The sequence below is a fragment of the Zootoca vivipara genome, chromosome 2, assembly GCF_965207765.1.
Source record: "Zootoca vivipara chromosome 2, rZooViv2.hap1.1, whole genome shotgun sequence".
Taxonomy (NCBI): Eukaryota; Metazoa; Chordata; class Lepidosauria; order Squamata; family Lacertidae; genus Zootoca; species Zootoca vivipara.
Genome location: NC_142584.1, coordinates 66,241,862 through 66,265,380, shown reverse-complemented (window position 1 = coordinate 66,265,380; position 23,519 = coordinate 66,241,862). Strand labels below are relative to the sequence as shown.

The window sequence follows — 23,519 nt, the reverse complement described above, 5'->3', positions numbered from 1 at the left end:
TTGATAACCTGAGAAACGTTGTTTTATTTATTTATTGAGACAGAAAGGAAAAAAGAAAACCCAAAATGTACACCTCATCCACCTGCTCCCTCAGATCCCCTTGTTCCCAAGCTTGACATGCTTCACCTGAGGAACCAAGGCTGACACAATGGAGTTGAGGGCATCTAACCAGCCTTGTCACTATCAAATGATTTGAGAAGCTGCGTCTTGAGGTCACATAGATCTTGCCTGCCAAAGTCTTGATAAAGAGGAGGCAGAGGAGGAATAGGAGATTCAATTGGCGGACAGGACTCCCCAAACCCCAGGCAGCTGGAGGGATCCATCATGCTTTGTCCATTGAGCCTGCATTCTTGCCGGCTGCTTTGCCGGCTCCTCCTTCCCGGCTCAACATAGTGACCAGCTTGTGCTTGAAGGCCCCAGCCCCTCTTGCCTTGGCTCTGGCCCGGCCCTCACCTTCGCTTTCGGGCCCCTGGCAATCCAGCAAGGGAGAAGGGCACTGGCTGTCTGGAGCAGGGTCAGCCCCCACAGCACTGGGATTGAAGGCAGGGTTACTGCTGGAGCGCCTTGCCACTACGGGGCTGTTGTCGTAGATGGGCGATGCCTCGTTGCTGCCGCCGCCCTCAGGGGAGTCTCTGTAGCCGAGGCTCAGAGGCTCCGCGCAGAGGGCCTGCTGCTCCAGGCTGCGCAGGTTCTCATAGAGGTGGTCCGAGCCCTGTTCTCTTCCTGCTTTGGGTTCTGCCTCTACCTTGCCCGAGGGCTGGAACGGGAGAGGGAAGCTCTTGCCAATGGAAGCGTAGATGATGGGCGAGTCGGAAGCCTTGAACTCTGGGGAAATGGAGCGGCCGCCGCCAGGAGGCGCTGCTGGGAACCCCATGTCCACACTTCCCATTGGCGTTCTTTCATACAGCGGCTGCACTCCCTCCGGGTTCTCCGTGCTGGTGGGCCAGGACCAGCCGCCTGCTTTCTGCATACAGTCCTGGCCTGGGGAGATGCTGGCTTTCTTGTCTCTCTCCAGAAGAGTAGCTTTCTGGCGGTCTATGGAGGCCGAGACAGCTCGGCAGATCTCCGCAGCCCGTATGGTGTTGAAGATAAAGAGGCCCTCTCCGGAGTCACAGCGGCGCCCGGCCTCAAAGGAGAACACCGTCTGGGGAGAGAGTGGGGGAACACAAAGGTGCTTTCTTAAGGTGATTCTCATACATTGATATCTCTGCTCAAGTTTCTCCTGCAGCATCTAAGGCAAAGCAAAGCATAGCAGCACCAAACATTTAAAGCACACCCAACAAACATTTAAGGAACTCCAAAGAACCCTGGGAACTGTAGTTCTACAGTGCCCAGCAGCCTCAACAAACTACCGTTTCCCAGGGTTCCTTTTGGGGGAAAGCCATGCGCTTTGGACACACATTGGATGTGCTTTTCATGTATGGTGTGGATCAGCCCATAGCTGTCTGCTGGTGCTGAGCCTCATTGGAGACAGATCCAAGAAAAACAGACTAGATAGAAGTTGCTGATTTAGCCCGGGATTATGATGGGGAGTGGCTCTTCACCATCTCAGCCAGATGCTTGGTCTGCCACCCAAAATCCTTTTAGCTGGACAGGGCAGAGATTTACCCTGGAAGAGGCTAGGGTCAAGGGCAGCCCTACCATTAGCACCAAGCAGGGGGGCAGGTGCTGGGGGAGGGCAGGCCACACAGGCTGGTCCATTCAGGGCAAAGGGAGCCCTGTCCCACCAAACTCAGCCAACCCCAACCTGCCTTCTTTCTTACAACCCGTCACAGGTGGCTCTGACTGTCATTGGCTCTGGTGCCACCTGCTGTCGGTCTCTCTGCCTTCCTCCCGACCAGTCGCAAAGGGCACCATTCACCACTGGGGGCAGGGCAGCAGTCCACCATCCAAGTCCTCCAAGTCCCTTAAGCTAGGTTGCCCTGCACCTGACTCCCTCCTGCCAGGATAGCCTGCTGCCCCCAGGAGTGGTCGAGGGTGCTGCGCCATTGCCAATGCTAAGACTCGACTGTCAGCCCAGGTAGCTTCTGTGCATGGAATGGAAGGCCGTCATCTTGTCCTTGGCATCCAGCAGCAAAAGGTCCATCTGTTTGGACTATATTTTCTCCATGTAGCCCAGGATTGCCCAGTCTAGCTTGCCACAGCTCTCAGGCAGAGGCTCTTCCCCATGGCCTTCTACCTGTTTCTGTTAACTGGAGATGCCAGGGATCGAATCTGGGGCCTTCGGCATGCAAAGGACGAAGGGATGCTGTGCCACATCCCTTTGCACCTTCGAGATGGGCAGCACGCTTTCAGCAGCTGATCTATGGTCCCTGCATATGAAATAGCTCAAACTGAGTGTAATCTGGGTGGGTTTAAAAAGTCCCAGGAGCAGGCAGCAAACTTAAGAAGGTGGGTGGAGCAGCAATGGGTGGAGCAGCCTCCAGGACTGTCAAATCAGAAGAGTGGGTGGACAATTTTTTTATGTGTTCAAGTGAATGGTGAAATAATGGGAGGGTGAGCATTTCAACTCCTAGCCCAATGCACCAAGCCAGAAAAGGGTGTGTGGGAATTTACTAAAGATACCACCATTCCCAGAACAGCAGCTACACACTAAAAGAAGCATCACCTGAAGTGTGAGGAAGACTTACCTGCTATCTCTGTACAGGTCTGCTTATTTTGAAATCATCCTGTGGGCTGAAGGTGTGACCAGGGCCTGCTAACACAGCCCACTGGGAATGAGGGCAATCCCTGTCCTCAAGCTGCAGGACAAGACAGGATGTTCCCTGCCTTTGTTGCTGTTCCTGAGGGTAGTCAGTAGAGGATGGGTGTTTTCTGGGCCACTGGAGGAGGAAACAGACACAACATACCTTTTCCTGGCCAAATCTTCGGAGGAAGGCATAGGGCCAGGTATAGAGGGCTTGCCCCGAGTGAGCGTCCTTCAGCACCAGGTGCTCAGGTAAAGTCGTCATCAGGTAGTTGTTCCCTTTCAAGTGACATCTTGCAGATGCCTCTGTCGGGAATACTGACACGGGGAATTCGCAGGCTGTTGAGAAGGCATTGCAAAAGGTCAACAAATCCCTCAAAAGTCATGTGTGGTCTTAGTTTTAATTCTCCCCAACCCAGCCATGGCTCTGACTACTCTCTGTGTGCGCACTTTAAAAAAAAACCCCAAAAAACAAGCAAACAAAAACATATCAAAACTGCACACCACCTAAGTACAGTCGTACCTCAGAAGTCGAACGCCTTGCGAGTCGAACATTTTGGCTCTCAAACGCCGCAAACCCGGAAGTGAGTGTTCTGGTTTGCGAACGTTCTTTGGAACCTGAATGTCTGACTGGTGCCGTGGCTTCCGATTGGCTGCAGGAGCTTCCTGCAGCCAATCAGAAGCCATGCTTTGGTTTACGGACATTTTGGAAGTTGAACGGACTTCCGGAATGGATTCCGTTCAACTTCCAAGGGACGACTGTAACCAAAACTGCACAAAATGAGTGGAGGTTGCAAAAATAAGATTAAGTAGCTGGGCACATGTGTTAGCTTATTTTGAAAACTGAATTCTGCTCAAGCAGGAGAAGCAAACTGATAGGGGAGGACCAAGTGGAACTCTGGTAGGAAAGCGTTTCAGAAATCTGAAGAGGACTCCATGTTTTTGTTGTGCTTCTGTCTAAAGAGCCCTGACTCATTTATGTTTGATGGCTGAAGACATCTTAGGGGCTGTTTCCCTTCCCCTCCTCCTCCCATGCTATCTTAACTGCCTTGTTGTGGAGTGCACAATGGTTGGAGCAGGTACTTTGTTTCAGAACTGCTCTGTTCCCTTCAGACATACAGTGGAACCTCGGTTTATGAACACCTCGGTTTATGAATTTTTGGTTTATGAACGCCGCGGACCCATCTGGAACGGATTAATTCATTTCCCATTACTTTCAATGGGAAAGTATGCTTCAGTTTATGAACGCTTCAGTTTATGAACAGACTTCCGGAACCAATTACACCCATGCTTCAGTTTATGAACGCTTCAGTTTAAGTACTCCGCGGACCCGTCTGGAACGGATTAATCCACTTTCCATTACTTTCAATGGGAAAGTTTGCTTCAGTTTATGAACGCTTACTCCGCGGACCGTCTGGAACGGATTAATTCACTTTCCATTACTTTCAATGGGAAAGTTCGCTTCAGTTTATGAACGCTTCAGTTTATGAACAGACTTCCGGAACCAATTGTGTTCATAAACTGAGGTACCACTGTATATTCCCCCCTTCCATCAGAACATCCACTGGTGCTTGTGAATTTACATCCTTCCAAAATTAGACTCCATTTTTAGCTTGCCCATCTGCCTCAGTAAATATAGAGTCACTGGGGCACAGAACAGTGTGGGAACAGCCAAGGAGAAACTCCTGTCTAATAATAGGAGCACACAAAGCTGTTTGTTTTACGCTTCTTGTCAAGAACACTTTGCCTCTAATTGTCCCTTTTTTAGAGGGTCCTTTGTTTCTAATGCCAAAATCATTGAAAGGGACACATGACACTCCATTATTATTATTATTATTATTATTATTATTATTATTATTATTATGGAACGCTTCAAAAATTTGTGTGTCATCCTTGTGCAGGGGCCATGCCAATCTTCTCTGTATCATTTCAAATTTTTAGTATATGTGCTGCCCAAACGAGCACTGCGCATGACACTCTTGAAGAACAGTGGGGTAAAGCTATCAGATCAAAAGAGCTGGGTGACTCCAGTTTTAGAGCTTTGAACTTTGGAGACCTGGTTTCAAATCTTTTCAGCTCAGCTATGGATTCACTTTCCAGGTGGGGCTTGGCAGCTATACCTCAGATAGCAGGTTTGGGGGAGAGGGTACCAGTAAAGGGAGGCATGCTGTCAATTATTCAGCTCTGCAGTGGGGAACCTTCAGCTTGTGGGTTTAATCTGCCCCATCAGGCCTGTCCCAACAAGCCCTTCTCATCTCATGTCATTTTCTGGCCCATTTCATCATTTTCTGGCTTTTACTATTAGTCAACTTAGCGTGACTACTGGCTCAATCAGCACATCTATCACGTTCTATGGATCAGAATCTAATCATTATGTTTTGTAAGTCACTTAGGGGTCTATAGAGTTTGTTAAATAAAATAGATGAACTGAACAGATTGGCGACAAGCGCCTGAAGAGCAGGCAGAGGGATCTCCTTATCTCCAGTGTTAGTGCTGAACATCACCGCACTTAGATGGGAGATAAGAGCAAAAGGCAGCGTTTCCATCTCCCACCCCCTGTGCTGGAGGGGGTGGGTGGGAAGAAATGCTGCCTTATACAGTGGTCCCTCGACTTACGAATTACTCGACATCCGTAGTTTTCGACTTACGAACGGGACAAATGGCCGCACGCTTACAAATTTTTCTACATCCGAATGGAAACCGTTGGCGGTTTAAAATGTGGTTTCCTCGACTAACGGATTTTAAATGCGCTTTCCTTGACTTACGAATTTTTCCGAATATTTTTTCCCCTATGGGAAACCGCTTTTCGACTTACGAACTTTTCGACCTACGAATGTGCATTCGGAACGGATTAAGTTCGTAAGTCAAGGGATCACTGTACTCTCATTCTCCCATCCTAGCGCAAAGGAGCTAAGGTCAAGATTGAGAGATCCTATCTAAAGAGCAGGCAGATGGATCTTTCCAGCCACCCTAGTGCTTAGGTAGAGAGCACTGGCTGGAAAAATGCTGAGTGTGTGTGCATGTAAACACATGCCTGTATGCCAGTATGTCTGGTGTGTGAAAGTGCATGTATATGTGACCGCATGCATGCATGTGTGGGTGCTGTTAGCCTGCGTGTCAGGTGACAAGGTGGGGGTGGGCAGGGGGAGGTGCTAACAGAGGAATTTTTCTTGTGTCGTTTTGCTCCATCCACTTTTGCCCCCATCCACCATTGGAATACGGCCTCCGGACAGTTGATTAAGTTCAAATCTGGCCTTCAGGCTGAAATAGTTTCCTCATTTCGGATATAACTTATCACATTTTTGCCAGCATGGGGGTTGGCTGTTTGGGTTTTCACAAATGTCCTAGCCTTTCTCGAACTTGGGTTCCCGGATGTTGTTGGACTACAACTCCCATCGCCCCTGACCACTGGTCCTGGTAGCTAGGGATGATGGGAGTTGTAGTCCAACAACATCCGGGAACCCAAGTTTGAGAAAGGCTGTAGAAAGGCTGTAGGTCAAGTCTGAGCAGAGGACTGGGGCCTGTGCACCAGAGATGGGAAATCTGTGGTCCCCCATGCTGAATGGGGTTGATGGGAGTTGGGAGCAAGAAGAGGGTTGCATGTTCCCCCCTGCCACCACCATATAGCACCTGCAGCTGCACCAAAGCTCCTTAAAAGCTTGAATTTCCCAGAAGGCCTCTCCTTCCATCAGCTGCCACTTGGTAGCACAAGAAACTGGTGTTTTGTTCCAGGTCCTTCACCCCCACACCCACCCTGCCCCTTAGGCACATACTTTCTTGCCAGGATGAGTAGATGGTGTTCTCCTCCATGAGGGGCTGTGGGCTGGGTATGTTTCCAACTGAGCTGGACGAGGGGGCAGGCATCTTCTGTGTGGAGCACAGCAGAGGGGAAATGAAGCAAGGAGAGCATTTCTCAGATGAAAAAACCATCACAGAATCGGAGAAAGGCAGGGTGCCTTGTTCCAACATTTGGATTATTCCCCCTGAACCTCAACCTGAACAGAAAGCCAATTTCAACCATGTGCCCATCAACCCTTGTTCCATTCTTACGGGCCAGAAACATCCCTTACTGTTCTTATGAGCAACTAAAAACATGGATCCTCCCATTCAATACCTTCCCTTTTCCTTCTTCTTGTGTCTCACCAAGGATCTGTTTTTTTTTTTTTGCAAAGACCTTAGTTGCCAGCTCTGCATAAACACTATTTCCCCGTGAGCCATTCTTCTTCTCGCTCAATCTCAGTTTCACCATTACTAAAGCCCCACTATCATTAACAGAGCATTCTGGCTGTATAAAGAACATCACAAACTTATTATCTTCCTCATCTAACATCCTTGGAGACTAGGTTGCTATTTTCTACTTTTTAAGTGGCAACAAACAGGAATGACCAAGAATTTATTGAAAAACAGAGATTGCGCAAATTATTTGCACATTAAGGCAGCAATTCTGTGTATACCTATGTGGGAGTGAGCCTCACTGAACACTGTATATTCAAGTAAATATACATAGGAGTGTCCTGGAAGGTTAAATTCTTATGTATTCTTTCTTGAACGTATGCCCCATTAAAATCACTGAGACAATGTTCTGAATAACATGGGTTGAGAACAGGCTGCAATACATCACGTCAAGAGAGATTTCAGACCCAGAGGCCATGTCCAGAATTTCCAGGGCTTCATCCCCATTTTTTGCAAGAATATATAAACCCTTGCATTCAGAACCTAACCAAAAAAAGACACAAAAAGTACTTATCATTAAGCAAGTGAGCAGGGAAGATCGGCCACCATAGCAGTCAAATTTAGGACCTCTCCAGTCAATGGAATGCAGGTAAAAAAGGACTTGGGAGGTCATAAAGTCCAACCCTCGCTGAGGGCCAGAAACTTGCAACTGCAAGCCACCTCTAGAGGAAGCAGCTTGGCACCCCTCTGAGATTCCGTACAGCTGACATGTGGCCAGGAGGAATCTCCCTGTGGTTCAGCGAGACACAGGGCCTTCCCACTGAAGATATGAAGAGGTCAATACCTGAAAAGCCAGCTGGCAGATACATTCGATCCACTCATCTGCTTGATCCGCTGCCAGCAAGCAGTTGCGCTCCATCATGCTCAGGAAGAAGGCCGTGGTGTCCTTTGGGGAGCTGTGCTCGCCTGCCCGCTCCACCGAGACGCAGTCCGAGAGGCGGATCACCTTCCGCTCGCCCTTCCTCAGGGTGGCCTTCTCCGCTGCGGCCCCTTCACGCCCTTCAAAGTACTCGAGCCGTGCGATGCCAGAGGGGCTGTCGGCGAAGAGCTGGGCCCACACTTTCCGCCAGACCTTCTGTGAGCAGGGGGCAAGGGGTGACAGCACACAATCAAGGACAGGCACCGGTTAACAACAGTCTGCACTAGGAAATCCACACACGGAGAAAAAGGCCTCTTTAACAGAATCATTCTTACAGGAAGGCGCGTTACCCAAGCAGAAATGTGATCCTCTCTGGGGATTTATTGCCCTGTAGAGTCCTTGCCAAGAGCAGGTGGGAGTACAGAATATGGAATCAGAGGTTACGAAGATTTCTTTGGCGATTACCCCTCTTAGGCAATTGGATGCATAGACCCACAAATCTGCATGCACTGCAAGCATTAGTGGGATAAATATCGTAAGCTCTCAATTGACACAGGGGGCTACATTCCAGGGATTGTGCCAAAAGCCAAAGTTGTGTATTCTCAAAACACATTGGTACAATGGGAGATGAAACTGAAAGTCTTTTTTCCCTGGGTGCCCCAACCATTTTTATTTTTGCCAAGTGCGTAGAGCTGAATGCACACAAGTTAAATGTGTGTAGGTTGTGGGCTTATTGTGCAAGAATTTAGCATCTCCTCCTCCTGCAGCCAGCTGCTGAAATCATACTTTTTTTATTTATTTAAAAAAAGCAAGTGTCTAAACCTCATGGAAGTAAAAGAAAGCCTGGAAATGTGTGTGTGAAGTGTCTGGCGGAAGCCTCAGAAGCCCAAGAGACATGTGTAAAGCTGACATCCAGTAGTGGTTTCAGAGCTGTTGTCTATAATATTTATTTTTATATTATTTCCTAAATTTTATACACTGCTTTGATTGTTAAAAAAAACCAACACCCTTAAAGGTGTTTACAAAAGATAAAACAGTAAAATCGGGAAAATTCACAATCCTACTTTAAAACATAAAGAAGTGAAAACGCTAAAACAAATGATGTCCACTTTCTAAGCATCTGGGCAGGCTTGTCTAATCAATAATGTTTTTAGCAGGTACTGAAGAGAGCAGTGAAGGTGGCAGGACGATCCAAAGTGTAGACATTCCCACCTGAAATGATCAAATTCTTACAAATGTGGAACAGGCATTATGTGGCACCTGCAATAGTGCCGATTCTGCCAATTAAAGCGGTCAAGTGTGGGGTAAGGTGATCTTGTAGGTAAACAGTAACACTTTGAACCTGGCCCAGCAGCAAATCAGCAACCACAGCAGATCTCTGAGCACAGGTGTTATATGGTGCTGCAGCTTCTGGATCAAGCGCAAGGGAGCACAATCCAGTCTAGAAGTAACTAGCACATGAACCACTGTGGCAAGTCTTTCCCAGTGCAGGAATAGTCATAGCTGTCGAACCAGTCGCAGTTGGTATAGTGGCCCTTTTCTCTTCCAGTTCACCATACACCAGACTCTGCCTTCCCCACCCCACTCTCTCTTCCTTTTCAAAACAGTCCAATTTCTTTCACGATTGGGACTCTGCAGCAGGACAAGTGGAAGCACGAAATCTTCCCAGTGCACAAATGGCATGCCAACTACCAGTGGTCTACCAATGTGGCCACCAAGTTGCTGGTGGAGACCAGAAATGCCAATCTGGCTGGCCCATGAGGAAAAAAACCTCCACTTTGGTCTAACAATCAATCAATCAGTCAATCAATGCCAGTAGCAAGCTGTGGAGATGTGCCAAAACATATTTTGTCTCTGTGGAGCAAGTAGTAAGAAAGTCACTCTGGCAGTGGCTACAAACAATGGTTGGCTTGGCTCCCAAGCTCAGCCAAAGTTTATGTGCCTCTGGTGACCACATGTCAGGGTTTGGATGGTGGTAGGTTGGGCTTGTTTGTTGTTTAAAGTGGTTGGCTAGTACAGAGTCTTAATAGCCAGGAGAAGAAGGGAGTTTTCACCCGTACACGAGAATACAAGGCAGGTCTGGTATTATCAGCGGGGGAAGCTGTATCTCCCAACCTACTCTTGTGACAAGGAGGACTCAGAAGGACTTCAGCACCAAATATGGAAGACACCCACAGAGCTGTTTCATAGAATCATAGAGTTGGAAGAGACCACAAGGGCCATCCAGTCCAACCCCCTGCCATGCCAAGCAGGAAACACCATCAAAAGCATTCCTGACATATGGCCGCCAAGCCTCCGCTTAAAGACCTTCAAAGAAGGAGACTCCACCACACTCCTTGGCAGGGCCGGCCCTATGGACAGGCTGGGTGGCGCAGGGCGCCAGGGGGGCGCCGCGTCCGCCAGACAGCCGCACTGAGAAACGGGGGGGGGGGCGCCGGAGGGATCGTCGCACCACGGCGCCAGATATGCTTAAGACGGCCCTGCTCCTTGGTAGCAAATTCTACTGCCGGACAGCTTTTACTGTCAGGAAGTTCTTCCTAATGTTTAGGTGGAATCTTCTTTCTTGTAGTTTGAATCCACTGCTCCATGTCTGCTTCTCTGGAAGAGCAGAAAACAACCTCTTTCCCTCCCTCTACCCTAGTGTATTCATTTTAGACAGGGGGAAGAAAGATACCTTCCCAGTGCCCATGGAGATTAACTATGGCTACTTCCGTAAAGTCAAGTTTGCTGAGTAATAAGAACAAGATAGCAGGTCAGCAATGCTGCCTGAACCCTTGAGACCTTAGCATATACTGTATCAGCTGCAGACATTTTCAGTCTCGCTTTGCCAGCAGCCATTTGCCACAAAGCAATATAGCCACTTTTGCGATCCAGGTTTCCTAGCAATGTGTGATGGATGTAGAACAGTGATTAAGAGCATAAGCCGAGAGTCAGAAAGGCCTCATTTCAAACTTTAGCTTGTTGTGTGGCCTCGGGAGTTATATGGGGGAGAATATTGACCTACTTATGGAGGAAATATTAAGAAATACTATTTGAACACCTCCAAGGAATGCAAAAATATCTAATTGTAACTGCCTTTTGGTGTGGGTGGTGTCATTTGCTAGCCCTGGACGTTAAAAAAGGCAGGTGACCGAAAATGAGAGAACCACTGAGCCATTTCTTTTCAGCCACCTTGCCATATCCGCTGCACATGGGCAGGCACCAAGGGGGCTCTGGCACCACAGTCAATTCCACCATAGGGGAGCCTGAGGCTTCAGCTGAGTTCACTAACACCTGCAACATGATACTTGATTAGAAAGACAGAGAGAGAGGGAGGGAGGGGGGGGAGGGAGATCCAGATCAATCCTCAACCCCAAGAGATAGGACACAGAAACATGGCTGCCTTGGTCAAGCAAGTCCCTTGACAACATACTATAAATGGGCCAAAGTACAAGCACCCAGTTCTCTAGAGAGCTCCTGCAGCAAGAGAAAGACCAGGCACTGGGGGCCCCACTTTTAAAAGGCAGAACACCATAGGACCACCCCTGCACACTCATGCTCAGTGGCGGTTTCAGGCCAATTCTACTTATTTTATGTGCTCTCCCCGCCTCTCTCTCCCACACACCGTGCTTCAGGTACACCCCTTATTTCATATAGCATTTTAATTTGTTATTGAGTTTATTTACGTTCAGTTTGGCTGTAAATTCACAATACAGTAACATTACAAAGCAGAAGGTGGGAAAGATGCCGAGCAATGACAGCTCCTGCAGCCACCCTCTGGCACTACAGAGGATGTAATCTCAGGCCCTAAAGAAGGCAAAGCTAGGAAAAATGCTCCCCTGCATTTGACGAGACTCAAAATTCCCACTGAAGCCACCCACCCATACATAAAGCAAAGGCTCCCTGGAGCCAGACACTCCACCCACCAAATCAGACACACACACATCCATTTACCTTCCCAAATTTGGGGTGCTGGATGTATAGGATCCCATCTTTCACGGGACACTCCATGGGACAGGCTCCGAAGGGGCAGCCCAGTGAGGAGCGAGGCAGTCTGCAGGCTCTGCAAGCCGTTGTGGCTGCCACAGGGATGAGTCAGTATGTACGATAGCACTGGCGACTTCCTCTGCCTGCTAACTTCCTCTTTGGGGCCTACATGCACATAGGGAGCTGCAACAGGCAGAGCTGTCCCAGGAGACACGGGCTCTCCCAGGGGACTTCTGACTTGATGAGCGTTGGTGGGTTAACAGCTTTCTCTTCCGGCAGCTGCAGGGTAACTGCAGAGTGGGCCAGCCAGAGGCACATGACGTGGCTGGGGACAGACAGGTGGGGTCACACAGAGAAGGCTGAACGTTCCTCTCTGAGAGGGGGTGCGGAATGTCTTGGAAACAACTACCGGAGCTGGAGAATGGAGCAGCACAGGACTTGCCGAGCACAGCAGCACTTGCCCAACACAGCCTAACCGTAGTTACTGACGCAATGGCCTATTGCATCACTGCCCTGCTGCTTTCAAGAAAAAAAAGTGTCGAGCCTGCTTAAAACACAGAGGACACGCCACCTATCTATTCCCATCCCGCAGTGCCGAAAGGAAACTCCTACACCAAACAAGCATCAGTCATCCTATTATATACATCTCCCATTCCAACCTGTGGCAGGATCAGCAACTGCCACAGTGACAAAGAAGCACTAGGCTTTCCAAATGCAGAAAGTCCACTGTGAAGCCCTTTTCCCACTCCAGCTGGCAACAGTATGCTAGAGCGGGATTTGAGCAGAGCTGCCCTTCCAAAGCAGCAGCAAAGTCCATTTCTTTGCTGGGCCCAATGGCAGCATCTCTAGAAGTCCATGGAGCTGTGCGCCAGGTAGTCTTTGCGCCCAATGTTGCTGACTTGCTTGGTCTGCATGGCTTCCAGCTTGGGGCAGTCTGTGATGCGGTGGCCCAAGCCCCCACAGAAAGCACAGCCCCTCTCTCCTGGAAGAGAAAAAAGAACAGCGTCAGTCAGAGCTCAGGCCCTCTGTGGGGGCACAAAAGGGGGGAAAGACGGGGGAAAGGAGGGAAGACAGAAAGACCTAAGCAACACTCTCAGGTTCAGTTGCAAGTGCTGTTGGACTCCAACACCCGTAAGCCCCAGCCAGCATGGCCAATGGTCAGAGGTAATGGGACCAGGAGTGCAGCACCACCTGCAGAATCACAGGTTGCCTGGAAATCGATTTCAGACCTTTCCCTTTGGTCTGGTTTTATTGTTTGATCTTCTCCTTTTTGAGGCTAATGACCAGATAAGGACTTCTGTGGCTTTTGAAAAACCGTGACCCAATTTATTTTCAGGAGGCCATTGCCCCAATCTGGCTATAGGTGAGCTGTCTCTCCGGTGAAGTCAACCCCACCAACTCTACAGCCTCAAACAGGATGGTTGCCTCTTGTCCCAATCGCTTACCTCCAATATCCAGCATGGATTCGTCGCCGCAATGCAACACCTGCAGCACAGGAGGCACCTTCTGCTTGGCCTCCAGCAGCAACGCCTTCAGGTCCATGAGCACAGACTCGTCTGGGGACAGAGAAGCAAGTTAGAATGGACACAGGCTGGCTTCTCTGGGAAAGCGCAACAGATTTCAATTGTGGGAAGCCAAAGGAGATTGCCCACGCAGAAGTGACTAGCTGTCTCCATAAGGCAGGCACTCGCAATAGACCCAAACCACCCACCCATGATGTCTTGGCTCCCTGGAGGATTCTATTTTCAGCAGTGACTCACAAGGAAGCATGGCTATGGCTCGCTGTTCAGTAAGTCCTTATGTTACTAGGACTCAGGCCTGCCGACCCGGATCCTCAGCTCCACCCCCTTTACACCCCCATGCAGTCTACCTTCCACCCCTGCCCACCATAGCAGCCCCTCTCAATTCCTCACCACAGGCTTTGTTGATGAAGGTGGTGGCAATGCCAGTATTCCCCGAGCGACCTGTACGTCCAATTCGATGAACTGGAAAAATACATACATATATATTAACATGTAAGTCAGCTAAGGGAGAAGCTTTTAACTCTTTTTGATTCCTATTCTCTATGGGGCAGCACATTCAAGGACTCACGCGCAGCCTATGTACAGAACAGTCAGCCAAATCTGACTTGTTTATGTTTCGTTCACCTACAAGAGTTTCCCCACATGCCTGAGCTCCTTCTCAGAAGCTCTTCACGCAGGCAAGGATATGAGCAGATGCAACCAGGTAGCCAAAGCCATCCCAAGCCAAGCCTGTCTCCTCGTACCGTAGTTTTCTATCTCCTCGGGCATGTCATAGTTGATGACATGCTGGATGGCTGGGAAGTCCAAGCCTTTGGACGCAACGTCAGTGGCGACAAGGACATCCTTCTTGCCATCCCGGAAGGCTTCAATGGCCTTTGTCCGTTCCTCTTGGTCTGCAAGATGACACAGAGGGTGTTAGAGGCAGCAATAGTGAGATTTCCATTCACCCATAACCCAAAGACAACAAGAGTTTCCATTCAAACACTCTACCGAGAATTAGTCACAATCCCATGACAAAAGGACCATTGTCTCCACAGACACATCTATGAAGTGCCAGAGTGAACAGCTCCACAAGCCACTCAACTCTCATAGTGACAGCTGTAATGTGCAAGGAAGGGACAGGGCGGGAACTTGTGAAGCTGGCTGATATGGGGGGCTGTTTCCCCAGGAAGGCTTCTCCTTAGTGGGTTTAAAAAATCAAAAGGAAGAAGGGGTTTGTCCCAAATTTAACAGTGTTAAAATATGCCTCTATACCAAGGATGTAGGGCTAAATTCTCCACTGGAAGGGAGAGATGCTCAGCAGCAATGCCCACAAGTCTTCACCAATACATTCAATTCCACATCTGTTCTCATATTACTCATCCAACGCTGCACTGTCTAGAACCATCAGCTTCCTAGCTCCAAAGGTAGTTTAATGATTTCTGTGAATACAGAGGAGCTTTAAAGGGCTGATAAGAAACTCTGGCCTTGTTGTGACTGCCTGTTCTAGATCTTTTGACACTTCACACCCAATGGAAGCAAATTCCACAACAAAAGACAACACTTGCCTTTTGGTCTGTTTGAAATTGGGCACATTTCCACTCAACTGACCAGTTCCATATATTAATGAAAGGGGAAGGCAGACATAAAAAAGCACAACCATGACAAGCCAGTAGTTCTGTTATATTCTCAATTTCCTTCTACTGTGTTAGCAGATGACTACAAATCTGTGGCCTGGACGTGCTGCCCTTGGATAAAGAGCGGATTTGAATCAAGACGCTTACTGACCTTTACCACCATGTATGGCCACAGCCTCTACACCCTTGAGTAGCAAGTATTCGTGGATTGCATCTACATCTGCTTTCTTCTCAGCAAAAATAAGAACCTGCACACACACAAAAAAGCAAAAGTGCCAAGCTGTAAGGGCTCTCAAAGAACATGCTTCACTCCCTCCACCTAAGCAAGGCTCCCACCCTTGGTTCCAGAACCAGGATGCCCCACAAAATTCTGGAACAGCGCTCAGTTGCTTCTTTAGAATTTCAGGTGCTGCCTTTAATGCAACTAACACTGAGACACAGGGCTGAGCACAAGTACTCACAGGTGGTGGTGTCTTCTGTAGACACTCAAGCAGATAGACCATCTTGGCTTCCTCCTTTACATACTCTACTTCCTAGATACAAGAGAAAAATGGCGAAGGTCACACGGTGCCAGTATTTTCGGTGTGAGAAAAGGCAGAAGCTACAGACTAACTGATCAGGGCTCAGATGAACTAGTGTCATGTTGTGTTTGGACACAGAAAACACACAGGTTAAAATTCATAGGCAGCTGTAAAGCTCTGTGCATTATTTCGGCCAGGTTATCACCTCTCAGGCTAACCCGCTAGAAAAACACTGCATGAAATACACATAAATTAGGTAAGAATGTTAAACACTTCTCTCAAAATTGCTGTAGCAAAATAATCACTTGTACTCCCTTTACGGTGGGACAGAAAGAGTGACGCGAAAGGCTCTCTGAGCCGCAATGCACCTGAATAACATCCAAGCTGGCAGCTCCTGCACGTCCCACGTTGATAGTGATGGGCTTCACAAGGGCACTCTTGGCAAAGTTCTGGATCTTCTTGGGCATGGTGGCGCTGAAGAGAAGGGTCTGTCGCTGGCCCTAAGGCAGGAAAAAGTCATGATAGGGAAATGGGCAACTAGAGACATCCCTTTTAATATGCTATACTTCCCAGAATCCCACTTCCAAGCAGTCCCTGGGATCACTAAAAAATGGGTCAATGAAATTGTATGCATAAGGTAAGATGGTGGGCCTATCTTATTCACATATGTGATTCTCAAAATGGTCCTCGCTTTGTACTGGGCAAAAAAATTAGCTAAGAATCTCAGCTTTCATTTCTAAAAGGCAAGTTACTAGCCCTTATGGGCTGCAGAGGCAGACATGAAAGGTAAAAGCAATGGTTGGCAAAGTCTCAGAAGCTAGAGGGCAAGGGTAGGAGGGGAAGAATAGGACAGGAGAATTTCTAGTGGTCAAAAGAGGGGCTTTAGTGTCTTGCATAGCTTCTTGCCCTTTCCCATAATCAGTAGAAGTATAATAAATTATGTAAAAATAATATATGCAAACTCTGCTCCATTTATGTTATGTATAGTAATCACAGGATCCAGTTTTCTTTGACATGGGTGTGTGCCACTTTGCAGCAGAGATACACAATCCTGAATATAACCAGTCCAACCAATTGCACTGCAACAAGTAACATGCTGAATTTGGATGAGAAAAGAGGGATATGCCACTCTCAGCTCAGCGGGTAATTTCTACAAAGGAGAAACTTGCCAGGTCTCAAGCCTGACTAGAAACCACACCATCTAACCTCAAAGCCTTCCACCCTACCCTCAATTCCAGGTACAAGGCCAAATTGTGGCTAATTTGCAGCAAGGAAGGGGCAAAGGCATGCTCTTCTTTGTTATTCTTTCCAAGCTCCAGGGTAGAGTACTGGCTCTGAAAACAAGTTCAAAGGCATAACCCAAACAACCCCTCAGCTCAGTCAAGTCCTGTCCCCAGCACCAGTCTGCATGTTTTCATCTTGACAGGGAGAATACCGCTGTTGCCAGAAGCAGCAGTGCCCAAAGCAAGGAGGAAAGTTCAAGTAAACTAGTGGAGTGCTACCCGAGAGCACACCAGCCATGCCTCTAGCACCAGAAAGCACATGGGTCCAGGAGGAGGGTAATGCGCAACTGCCAAATTCAATGAGATAAAGGCAGAAGCACAGTCTGTCTCGCCCGGTACCTTGAAGTAGGAAAAGATGGTGCGGATGTCTCCCTCGAAGCCCATGTCAATCATCCTGTCTGCTTCATCCAGTGCCAAGTAGCGGCAGACGTCCAGGCTAACCATCTTCTTTTGCAAGAGATCCATCAGCCGGCCTGGAGTTGCCACCATCATGTGCACACCGCTGTGGGAAGAGGAGGAGTCAGAGCTGCAGAAGGCCCTCTTCTGGTAGCATCCGCAAGAACAAGGAGTTCAGGAGTGGGAGTATGGCTATTCCCCTTTGAAGGACCAATGTCCCATTGCCTCCACACTTTTGAACCCTTCCCTCTGCAAGTCCAGCACTTCAAAATGCCTTAAGAACTGGTTAGACTGAGCAGGGCCTGTATGTTGGACTCACTGCTTTGCCAGGAGAAACAGGAAGGCAGTAAAGCAGAGCAAGTCAGATATGTGTGTTTGTTGTGCATTCAGAGTCAGTTTGGTTGTCAGAGCAATTTTGTTTTTTAAAAGGTATTTATTTATTTTTAGTGTTAGTGACTAAAATAAAGCTTGAACAACAAAGTCCTGAAATAAGCAGCAGCAAATACCAAATGGATTGGAATAAACCAGCCTTCCTCAACCTTTTGGCCTCCAGATGTTTTGGACTACAACTCCCATCACCCCCAGCTAATGGTCAGGGATGCTGGAAGTTGTGGTCCAAAACATCTATAAGATACAAGGCAGGAGAAGGCTGGGATAAAATATAGGTGACTGACAAGAGTGGGGAGGCCCTGCTTTTTGGGGGGGGAAGACACATGCATTAGCTGCAATTCTAGTGCTCCTTTATTTGCCCCCAATGTTGGCCTTACTGTTTGATGGTCTCCATTTGCTCCTTGACAGACATGCCTCCAATGCAAAGGGCACAGCGCAGGGCAGGCATCCCATCCTCATGCAGCAGGCGGCAGTAGTACTCAAGGATACCATGGGTTTGGCGAGCCAATTCCCTCTGCAGAAACAAAAAGTCCTATTAGCCAGCAGCTAGCAGTCCCCAGGTGCTTCCTATTTGTTCTCTCTCTCTCTCCCCCCCCTCTCCCTCCCTCTCTCTCTCTTTTACACACTTCTGCTCCCCTCTGCCCCCAATATCCAAGCATGTGAACAAGGCCAGTTAAGTGGACGGCAGGAGACTTACTGAGGGGCAGATGATAAGCCCGTACGGCCCTTCTCTCTTGGAAAACGGCAGCCTCTTCTCCTGCTCCAGGCAGAACATGATAACAGGGAGAGTGAACACAAGTGTCTTGCCGGAGCCGGTGAACGCAATGCCAATCATGTCTCTGCCGGAAAGGCTATGGGGGCAGAAAGGAGCAAGTTAATGGGACCTGTTCGGGCTGGAAGGAGTTGGGGCTACAGTAGGAAGGATAAGGGATGGGTGTGGAGGAGACTCTCCATCACTGCAGGTTACAAACTGCTGCTTTTTAGGTGCCTCAATAGTGCATCCATCCAGAAGGGAACTCAGTAGCTATGAACTATGACAACATGCAAAGACGTACAGCCTTTGTTTGAGAGAAAGCATATTTCTAGCCTTCATGGTAAGAAAGAAAAGGCTGGAAATGTATGAACAACTATGGTCCTCGGTACCAGCTTTTGCTCAGGACGTACATTCCTCAGTATCAGTAGATTGTCTGTTGGGCAAATGGGGCATTGCCCCACCAACTCCACTTGCCTACATTCTTACATATAAGCTGCCCAAGGAGGGGCACTGGCACTCAGCTCCCTCCCTCCTTGGTGTCTGTCAAGGACTGGCAGGCTGCTGACAAGTGTGCACCAGAGCAGAGGGGCTGGAGTCTGACTTGGGAGAGGGGAGCAATGGTTTGTGGGGACTTGTACCAGCCAGAAGGCAAGAATCAGAAACAGGGAAAGCTTCAGATCTGGAGGGTGGAGCACATGGTGGGTCTGGAGATGAGGAGGAAGAGGCAGGTTAGGCACGTGAGGGACCAGGTGCTTCCCCACCCTCCCCTGCACCACTGTCTCCCAGAACCAGGAGGGGATTGAAGAGGGGATGAGCAGGGGAAGATTCCACCCAAGCACAGTCTCAGGCTGTGTGTATGCAGCCTCTGTCGGGGGAAGGTGCATAAACTGCTAGAGGGTGAGTGGCCCCCCGCTGCTGCAACTGCATGGACCAGGGAATAGTTGCCTAGCTATTAGACTGGTGTGTGTAGAGCTGTAGAAGCGACTGTGCTATCTTTACAATAAAGAGTTAACTATCTGCTGTGTGGATTCCTTGGCTGGGCAGTGCCTTTGACAGTCTCAGTGTTGCCCTTATATATCTGAGAAGGGAGGCTAGGGGCAGAACTAGAAATGTGTTGGCTCTGGCGACACCCACTGTTCACTTCTTCCTTCCGCCCTGCCAGTCTCAATGGGTACCAGTCACTACTGCTCGGTATGTAGTGAATTCCCATAAAACTGAAAATATGCACCCAAAATACTGTGCAAATCTAGATTCACAGAGTTGGTAAAGACCTTGAAGGTCAGCCAATCCAACCGCTGCACCATGAAAGATCTCTACACTGCAGGACCCAACAAGAGAACCCCTGACAGATGCAAATCGAGCTTCTGCTTAAACACCTCCAGCAGCACTCACATGGTGGGAATACCCTGTATCTGGATGGGGGTTGGTTGCTGGATCCCCTTCTTCTTCAGACCTCGCAGGATTCCTGTAGAAAGAATTGGACACATGTTAAGCTAAAGAAACATAGAATTGTAGAGTCGGAAGGGACCCTGAGGATCATCTCGTCTAACCACCTGCAATGCAGGAATATGCAGCCATCCCATACAGGGAGAGAACCTGCAGCCTTGGCATAATCAGCAGCACATTCTAACCAAATGAGCTATCCAGGATGACAAGAGAACAGAAATATCTCCTATCATACCTGTAGAACAAGAATGTGAACACCTAGGGCAGTTACTGGTGCTTATTTTTATTAGCTATGTATCTCAGAACATACATTCACACAGATGGTGTCAAATGTAAATTATGTGCACATATTAGTAGATCCCTCTTGCTAAATGCAAGTATATGCATGCCTTTGTCATTAATTTTTGAAATGATGCAAGCGTATTTTGGATTCTGCTTTGTGCACCCAAGCATAAAAGGTAGCATGAGAAGCGGCCCATAGAGTAGGGATGGGGAGTCTAAAACTCCCAGCATCCCTCACTACAGACCAAGATAAGTGTTGCTGGTGGGAAACATCTAAAGGGTAACAGGCTCCCCATCCTTGCCTTAGAATATCTTAGCTGGGTAAAGAGAGCAGTGGGACAGCTCAGAGCCCTGATCTCTAGGTTCAAAGGACGGTCAATCCTTTTAACTCCTCCATGTGAAACAATGCTCCTCAGAAACAGTTTCTTTGTTTTTTCAATCACCACCGTAGTCACTTACCTGGTGGGAACTTCATCTCTTTGAAGCTTTTGATAGGTGGTGGAATGCCTTCCCCCTCCACGAGGATATGATACTTCTTACGCACACGGTCATGTCGGGCCTCCGACATAGTGAGGATGTACCGAGGAGCCTTCCAGCTGGCAAAAGAACACACTGAAATTTCAGCAGGGAACAAGAATACAAGGCGCAAGGCACTCATACTGAAATGGAACAATAAATAAAATACAGCCAGAGATAGCTATGTCTGTGCTGAACCCTCAACAGGACTCTCCAAAAAGTGATTGTGATTCTGACAACAGTACTGAGACTGCATGGGCTTTTCACAAAGGAGGAAATTAGTAAGTCCATTAGCACAGCTCAGGTCCAGAGTGAATCCGCCTTCCTGCTTGGCAGTTACAAAATAAAGTATGAGAAATGGTACCCAGAGAAGCAGTGGCATTATTTGTTGATTTTTACATTGACAAAAGCGTCCCACTTTACTCGAGGCTGGACATTGTTTGAATACTTATCCATGTCAATGTAATAGTGATTTCAAAATATAGATCAGCTGCTCAAGCAATATGAAAGACTCACAGCCTTTTAAAAGTAATGATTCTTGTACCTTGTAACTTTCTAATATAATTGCAGGTGCTAAAGCCCCTTTCCCTTTAGAAAATCTTAGCCACTTCACATTCTACTGAGTGAGTGTGTGAATGGTGTAACAGCCCAGAGGTACTCCCAGTTTAACAAAGTTAAGAAAATTGCACACAAACACCAATATCTGCAATGTAGATAGTCCAACAACATATGGAGGGCAGCACATTAGACTACAATTGCCATCTGTCTCAGCCACCATGGCCAGTGGTCAAGGATGGTAGGCGTTGTTTTCCAACAACATCTGGAGGACATTAATGTTGTATACTCCCCTTAAGTCTTTCAATAAAGGGTGGTATATAAATCAATTTTTATTTTTTAAAAAAACCCTTGGTAGTGCTTCCCAGCAAACAAGTGACTCCACATCTTGATACCTTTTCTTGAGGATCCTAGCAAGATCACATGTTTCCAGAAGGGTCTAATATTACCTACACAGCATCATTTAAATTGTACGAATGAATGGCCTGCAAAACCTACCTGGTTTTAATGGGATCATCATATGTAATGCCCTTTGCCATTTCCTTCACAGACATCAGAGCTGCATGAGAGAAAGAAAACAATGAGTGAGTCCAAAGTCAAGGACCAGGTGGTCTCATCATCAGAGTAAAATGGAGCGCAAAGCAAAGAATCTATAGGGGATTTCTCTGTCACACTGGCTTTATTTATGATTACAGCAACTGATGGGAGGCAATGGCATTAACTGTTGATTCCCAGGTGAAACACTTTAGTCTTCCTCCACATCACCATCACTTCTGTCCAGTATCAATGAACTGTAAAGATCACTGGGAAAATATTCCCTGGCACTCACCTCGTCCTTCTGCCACACTCTCCAGGATCTTCTCTTCCTCCTTCAGTTGCTTCTCTTTAGCCGACTCTTTACGTGCTGGGGAAAAAACCAAAGTTGTCAGTTATATCCCTTTAGTCTAGCATCCCCTCCCTAACTACAGAGTCATCAGAAAATGCCAACTCTACCTTCTGCTTTCTCTTTGAGGTGCTGGTGCTGGTCAAGGAGGCTGACGTTGGACTGTGGACCCAGAGGAATGTCATCTTCATCTCCATGATAGTCACTGCCACTGTCCCTTTGATCCTCCTCCAACGCCCCCTTGCGGCGCATCTGCAGCAACTTCTGCAGCTGAATATATAGAAAAGAGGTAGAGTTAGGAAATTAGAATGACCCACTGGATCCAAGGCCTTAGCTGCAAGCCCTCAGACAGATATAATCCTCTTACATCCCCTTCAGAACTCTCAAGACTTACAATCCTCAGTAAATAAAAAATAAAAAATTGGACCACACCACCCCAACTTTCTCCATGTATCTATACACCTCCCACTCATAACCCATTTCCATGCTAATTTTGAAATCCCTGACTTGTCCTTTCATCTTTCTTTTTAATTGAATGTGGATTTTAAGACTACTGGGTAGAGGCCAAATAAATAAGTAAAAGTATCAACAGTAGGATTCCAGCCTTTGCATAGCAAAGATGGTTCCGATCCGTGGCATCCCTCCTTTCTTTCTGGAAACCAGCTAAGAGACCAGGCCGAAGATCGGGGTCAGCCAAAATAGAAAACGGGACACAGGGGGGAGCTGCTCAGCCTGCGATCCTTAAAAGTTGCCGGAACAAACTCAAGTGAGACTTTCTTCTCCAGTAAACCGTGCGCATGGCCTGCCTGCAGGCCGGGTGGGCAGAGGAGCGCAGCGGGCGGCCAATGGGTAATGGGGGTGGACCGTGGAGGGTAACACCAGAAGCCCCTTCCTCGCTCTCTCTATTCCCCCCCAACCCCGTCCCTCTTTACCATCTGCTGCTTGCGCTGCTTGACGGGCACGTAGGGCACATAGTCGTCGTCTTCGGCATCCTCCTCTCCTCCGCTGGACTGGCCCGACGCCTCCGACTCCGCTTCGCGCTGCCTCTGCGGGAATCAAGAGATCCGACTCAGAAGAACAGAAGCTCCCGTCCCACCGCGGGGGAGGGGTGTTGGGATGGCGTAGGGGGGATTCCCCGCCTTTGTTGTCTCGGGGGTGGGGAACGGGGTCGGGAGGGGGGGAGGCACCTGCCGCAAGTCCAGCTTATTTTTTTTCGTTACCTTTCTGCCGCTTCCGGCCTCCATGTTCTCAGCGCAGTCCTCTCACGCCGACTCTTCCTGCACGACAACACGCGCAGAGCCAATGGGAACCGGCGCTAGGGACACGTGCGCACAAGGGCATTCGTCGCTAAGCAACCGCGCCCCCACGCGGCCTTGGGAAGGACATGCGCAAGACGGGAGGCGCCGAGGGACAAACTAGGCAGGGGAAAGCGCGGAAGACGCCCGCACATCGCAGGGCGGTGCGACGACAGGGTCCCTGATGAAACAAAACTGACTCTGGCTTCCCTGCTTGGTCGTTTGTTCGGTGGGAGAAAAGAGCGTGGAGTTCCTCTGCGTTCCCAAAGCCCACCGCGCCACAAGCTTCGTCCGGGGCAGCGGGGAGGCTTCCTT

General features: G+C 48.5%; 2 protein-coding genes and 1 non-coding gene across 4 annotated transcripts; all 3 read right to left on the bottom strand.

The window, feature by feature from the left end:
- DOK3 (docking protein 3) lies at positions 1-11,841 on the bottom strand. Of its 2 annotated transcripts, none has more exons than XM_035105856.3 (5): positions 11,712-11,841; positions 7,704-7,994; positions 6,460-6,553; positions 2,850-3,025; positions 1-1,144 (listed from the first exon to the last, which is right to left on the bottom strand). In XM_035105856.3, the coding sequence occupies exons 1-5, from the start codon at positions 11,766-11,768 to the stop codon at positions 323-325; spliced, it is 1,440 nt and encodes a 479-aa protein (XP_034961747.2). In that variant the 5' UTR covers positions 11,769-11,841; the 3' UTR covers positions 1-322. The 2 variants fall into 2 exon arrangements, with proteins under 2 accessions (XP_034961747.2, XP_088518220.1); XM_088662094.1 differs by having other exon boundaries at positions 6,460-6,550.
- LOC118081625 (U6 spliceosomal RNA) lies at positions 4,543-4,651 on the bottom strand. Its single transcript, XR_004692095.1, has one exon. It is a non-coding gene; the product is annotated as a U6 spliceosomal RNA (small nuclear RNA).
- Positions 11,417-23,188, bottom strand: DDX41 (DEAD-box helicase 41). The gene is made up of 17 exons (XM_035105855.3): positions 23,130-23,188; positions 22,842-22,955; positions 22,020-22,179; positions 21,856-21,930; positions 21,525-21,585; positions 20,415-20,551; positions 19,620-19,692; positions 18,171-18,324; positions 17,851-17,987; positions 17,027-17,189; positions 15,773-15,904; positions 15,345-15,416; positions 15,035-15,131; positions 14,011-14,160; positions 13,658-13,729; positions 13,190-13,300; positions 11,417-12,726 (listed from the first exon to the last, which is right to left on the bottom strand). The coding sequence occupies exons 1-17, from the start codon at positions 23,151-23,153 to the stop codon at positions 12,590-12,592; spliced, it is 1,869 nt and encodes a 622-aa protein (XP_034961746.1). The 5' UTR covers positions 23,154-23,188; the 3' UTR covers positions 11,417-12,589.
- Positions 23,189-23,519: the final 331 nt, after the last annotated feature.

Excerpts from the sequence above, each read along its gene's own strand:
- DOK3 (XM_035105856.3), bottom strand. The coding sequence starts at position 11,768 with ATGGAGTGTCCCGTGAAAGATGGGATCCTATACATCCAGCACCCCAAA. Across the intron at positions 7,995-11,711 it reads AGCACCCCAAATTTGGGAAG|AAGGTCTGGCGGAAAGTGTG; the intron begins GTAAATGGATGT and ends CCCTGCTCACAG. Across the intron at positions 1,145-2,849 it reads GAAGATTTGGCCAGGAAAAG|ACGGTGTTCTCCTTTGAGGC; the intron begins GTATGTTGTGTC and ends CTCTCTCCCCAG.
- DDX41 (XM_035105855.3), bottom strand. The coding sequence starts at position 23,153 with ATGGAGGCCGGAAGCGGCAGAAAG. Across the intron at positions 21,586-21,855 it reads GAGTGTGGCAGAAGGACGAG|CTCTGATGTCTGTGAAGGAA; the intron begins GTGAGTGCCAGG and ends TCTCTCATGCAG. Across the intron at positions 19,693-20,414 it reads AGAGATGAAGTTCCCACCAG|GAATCCTGCGAGGTCTGAAG; the intron begins GTAAGTGACTAC and ends TTCTTTCTACAG.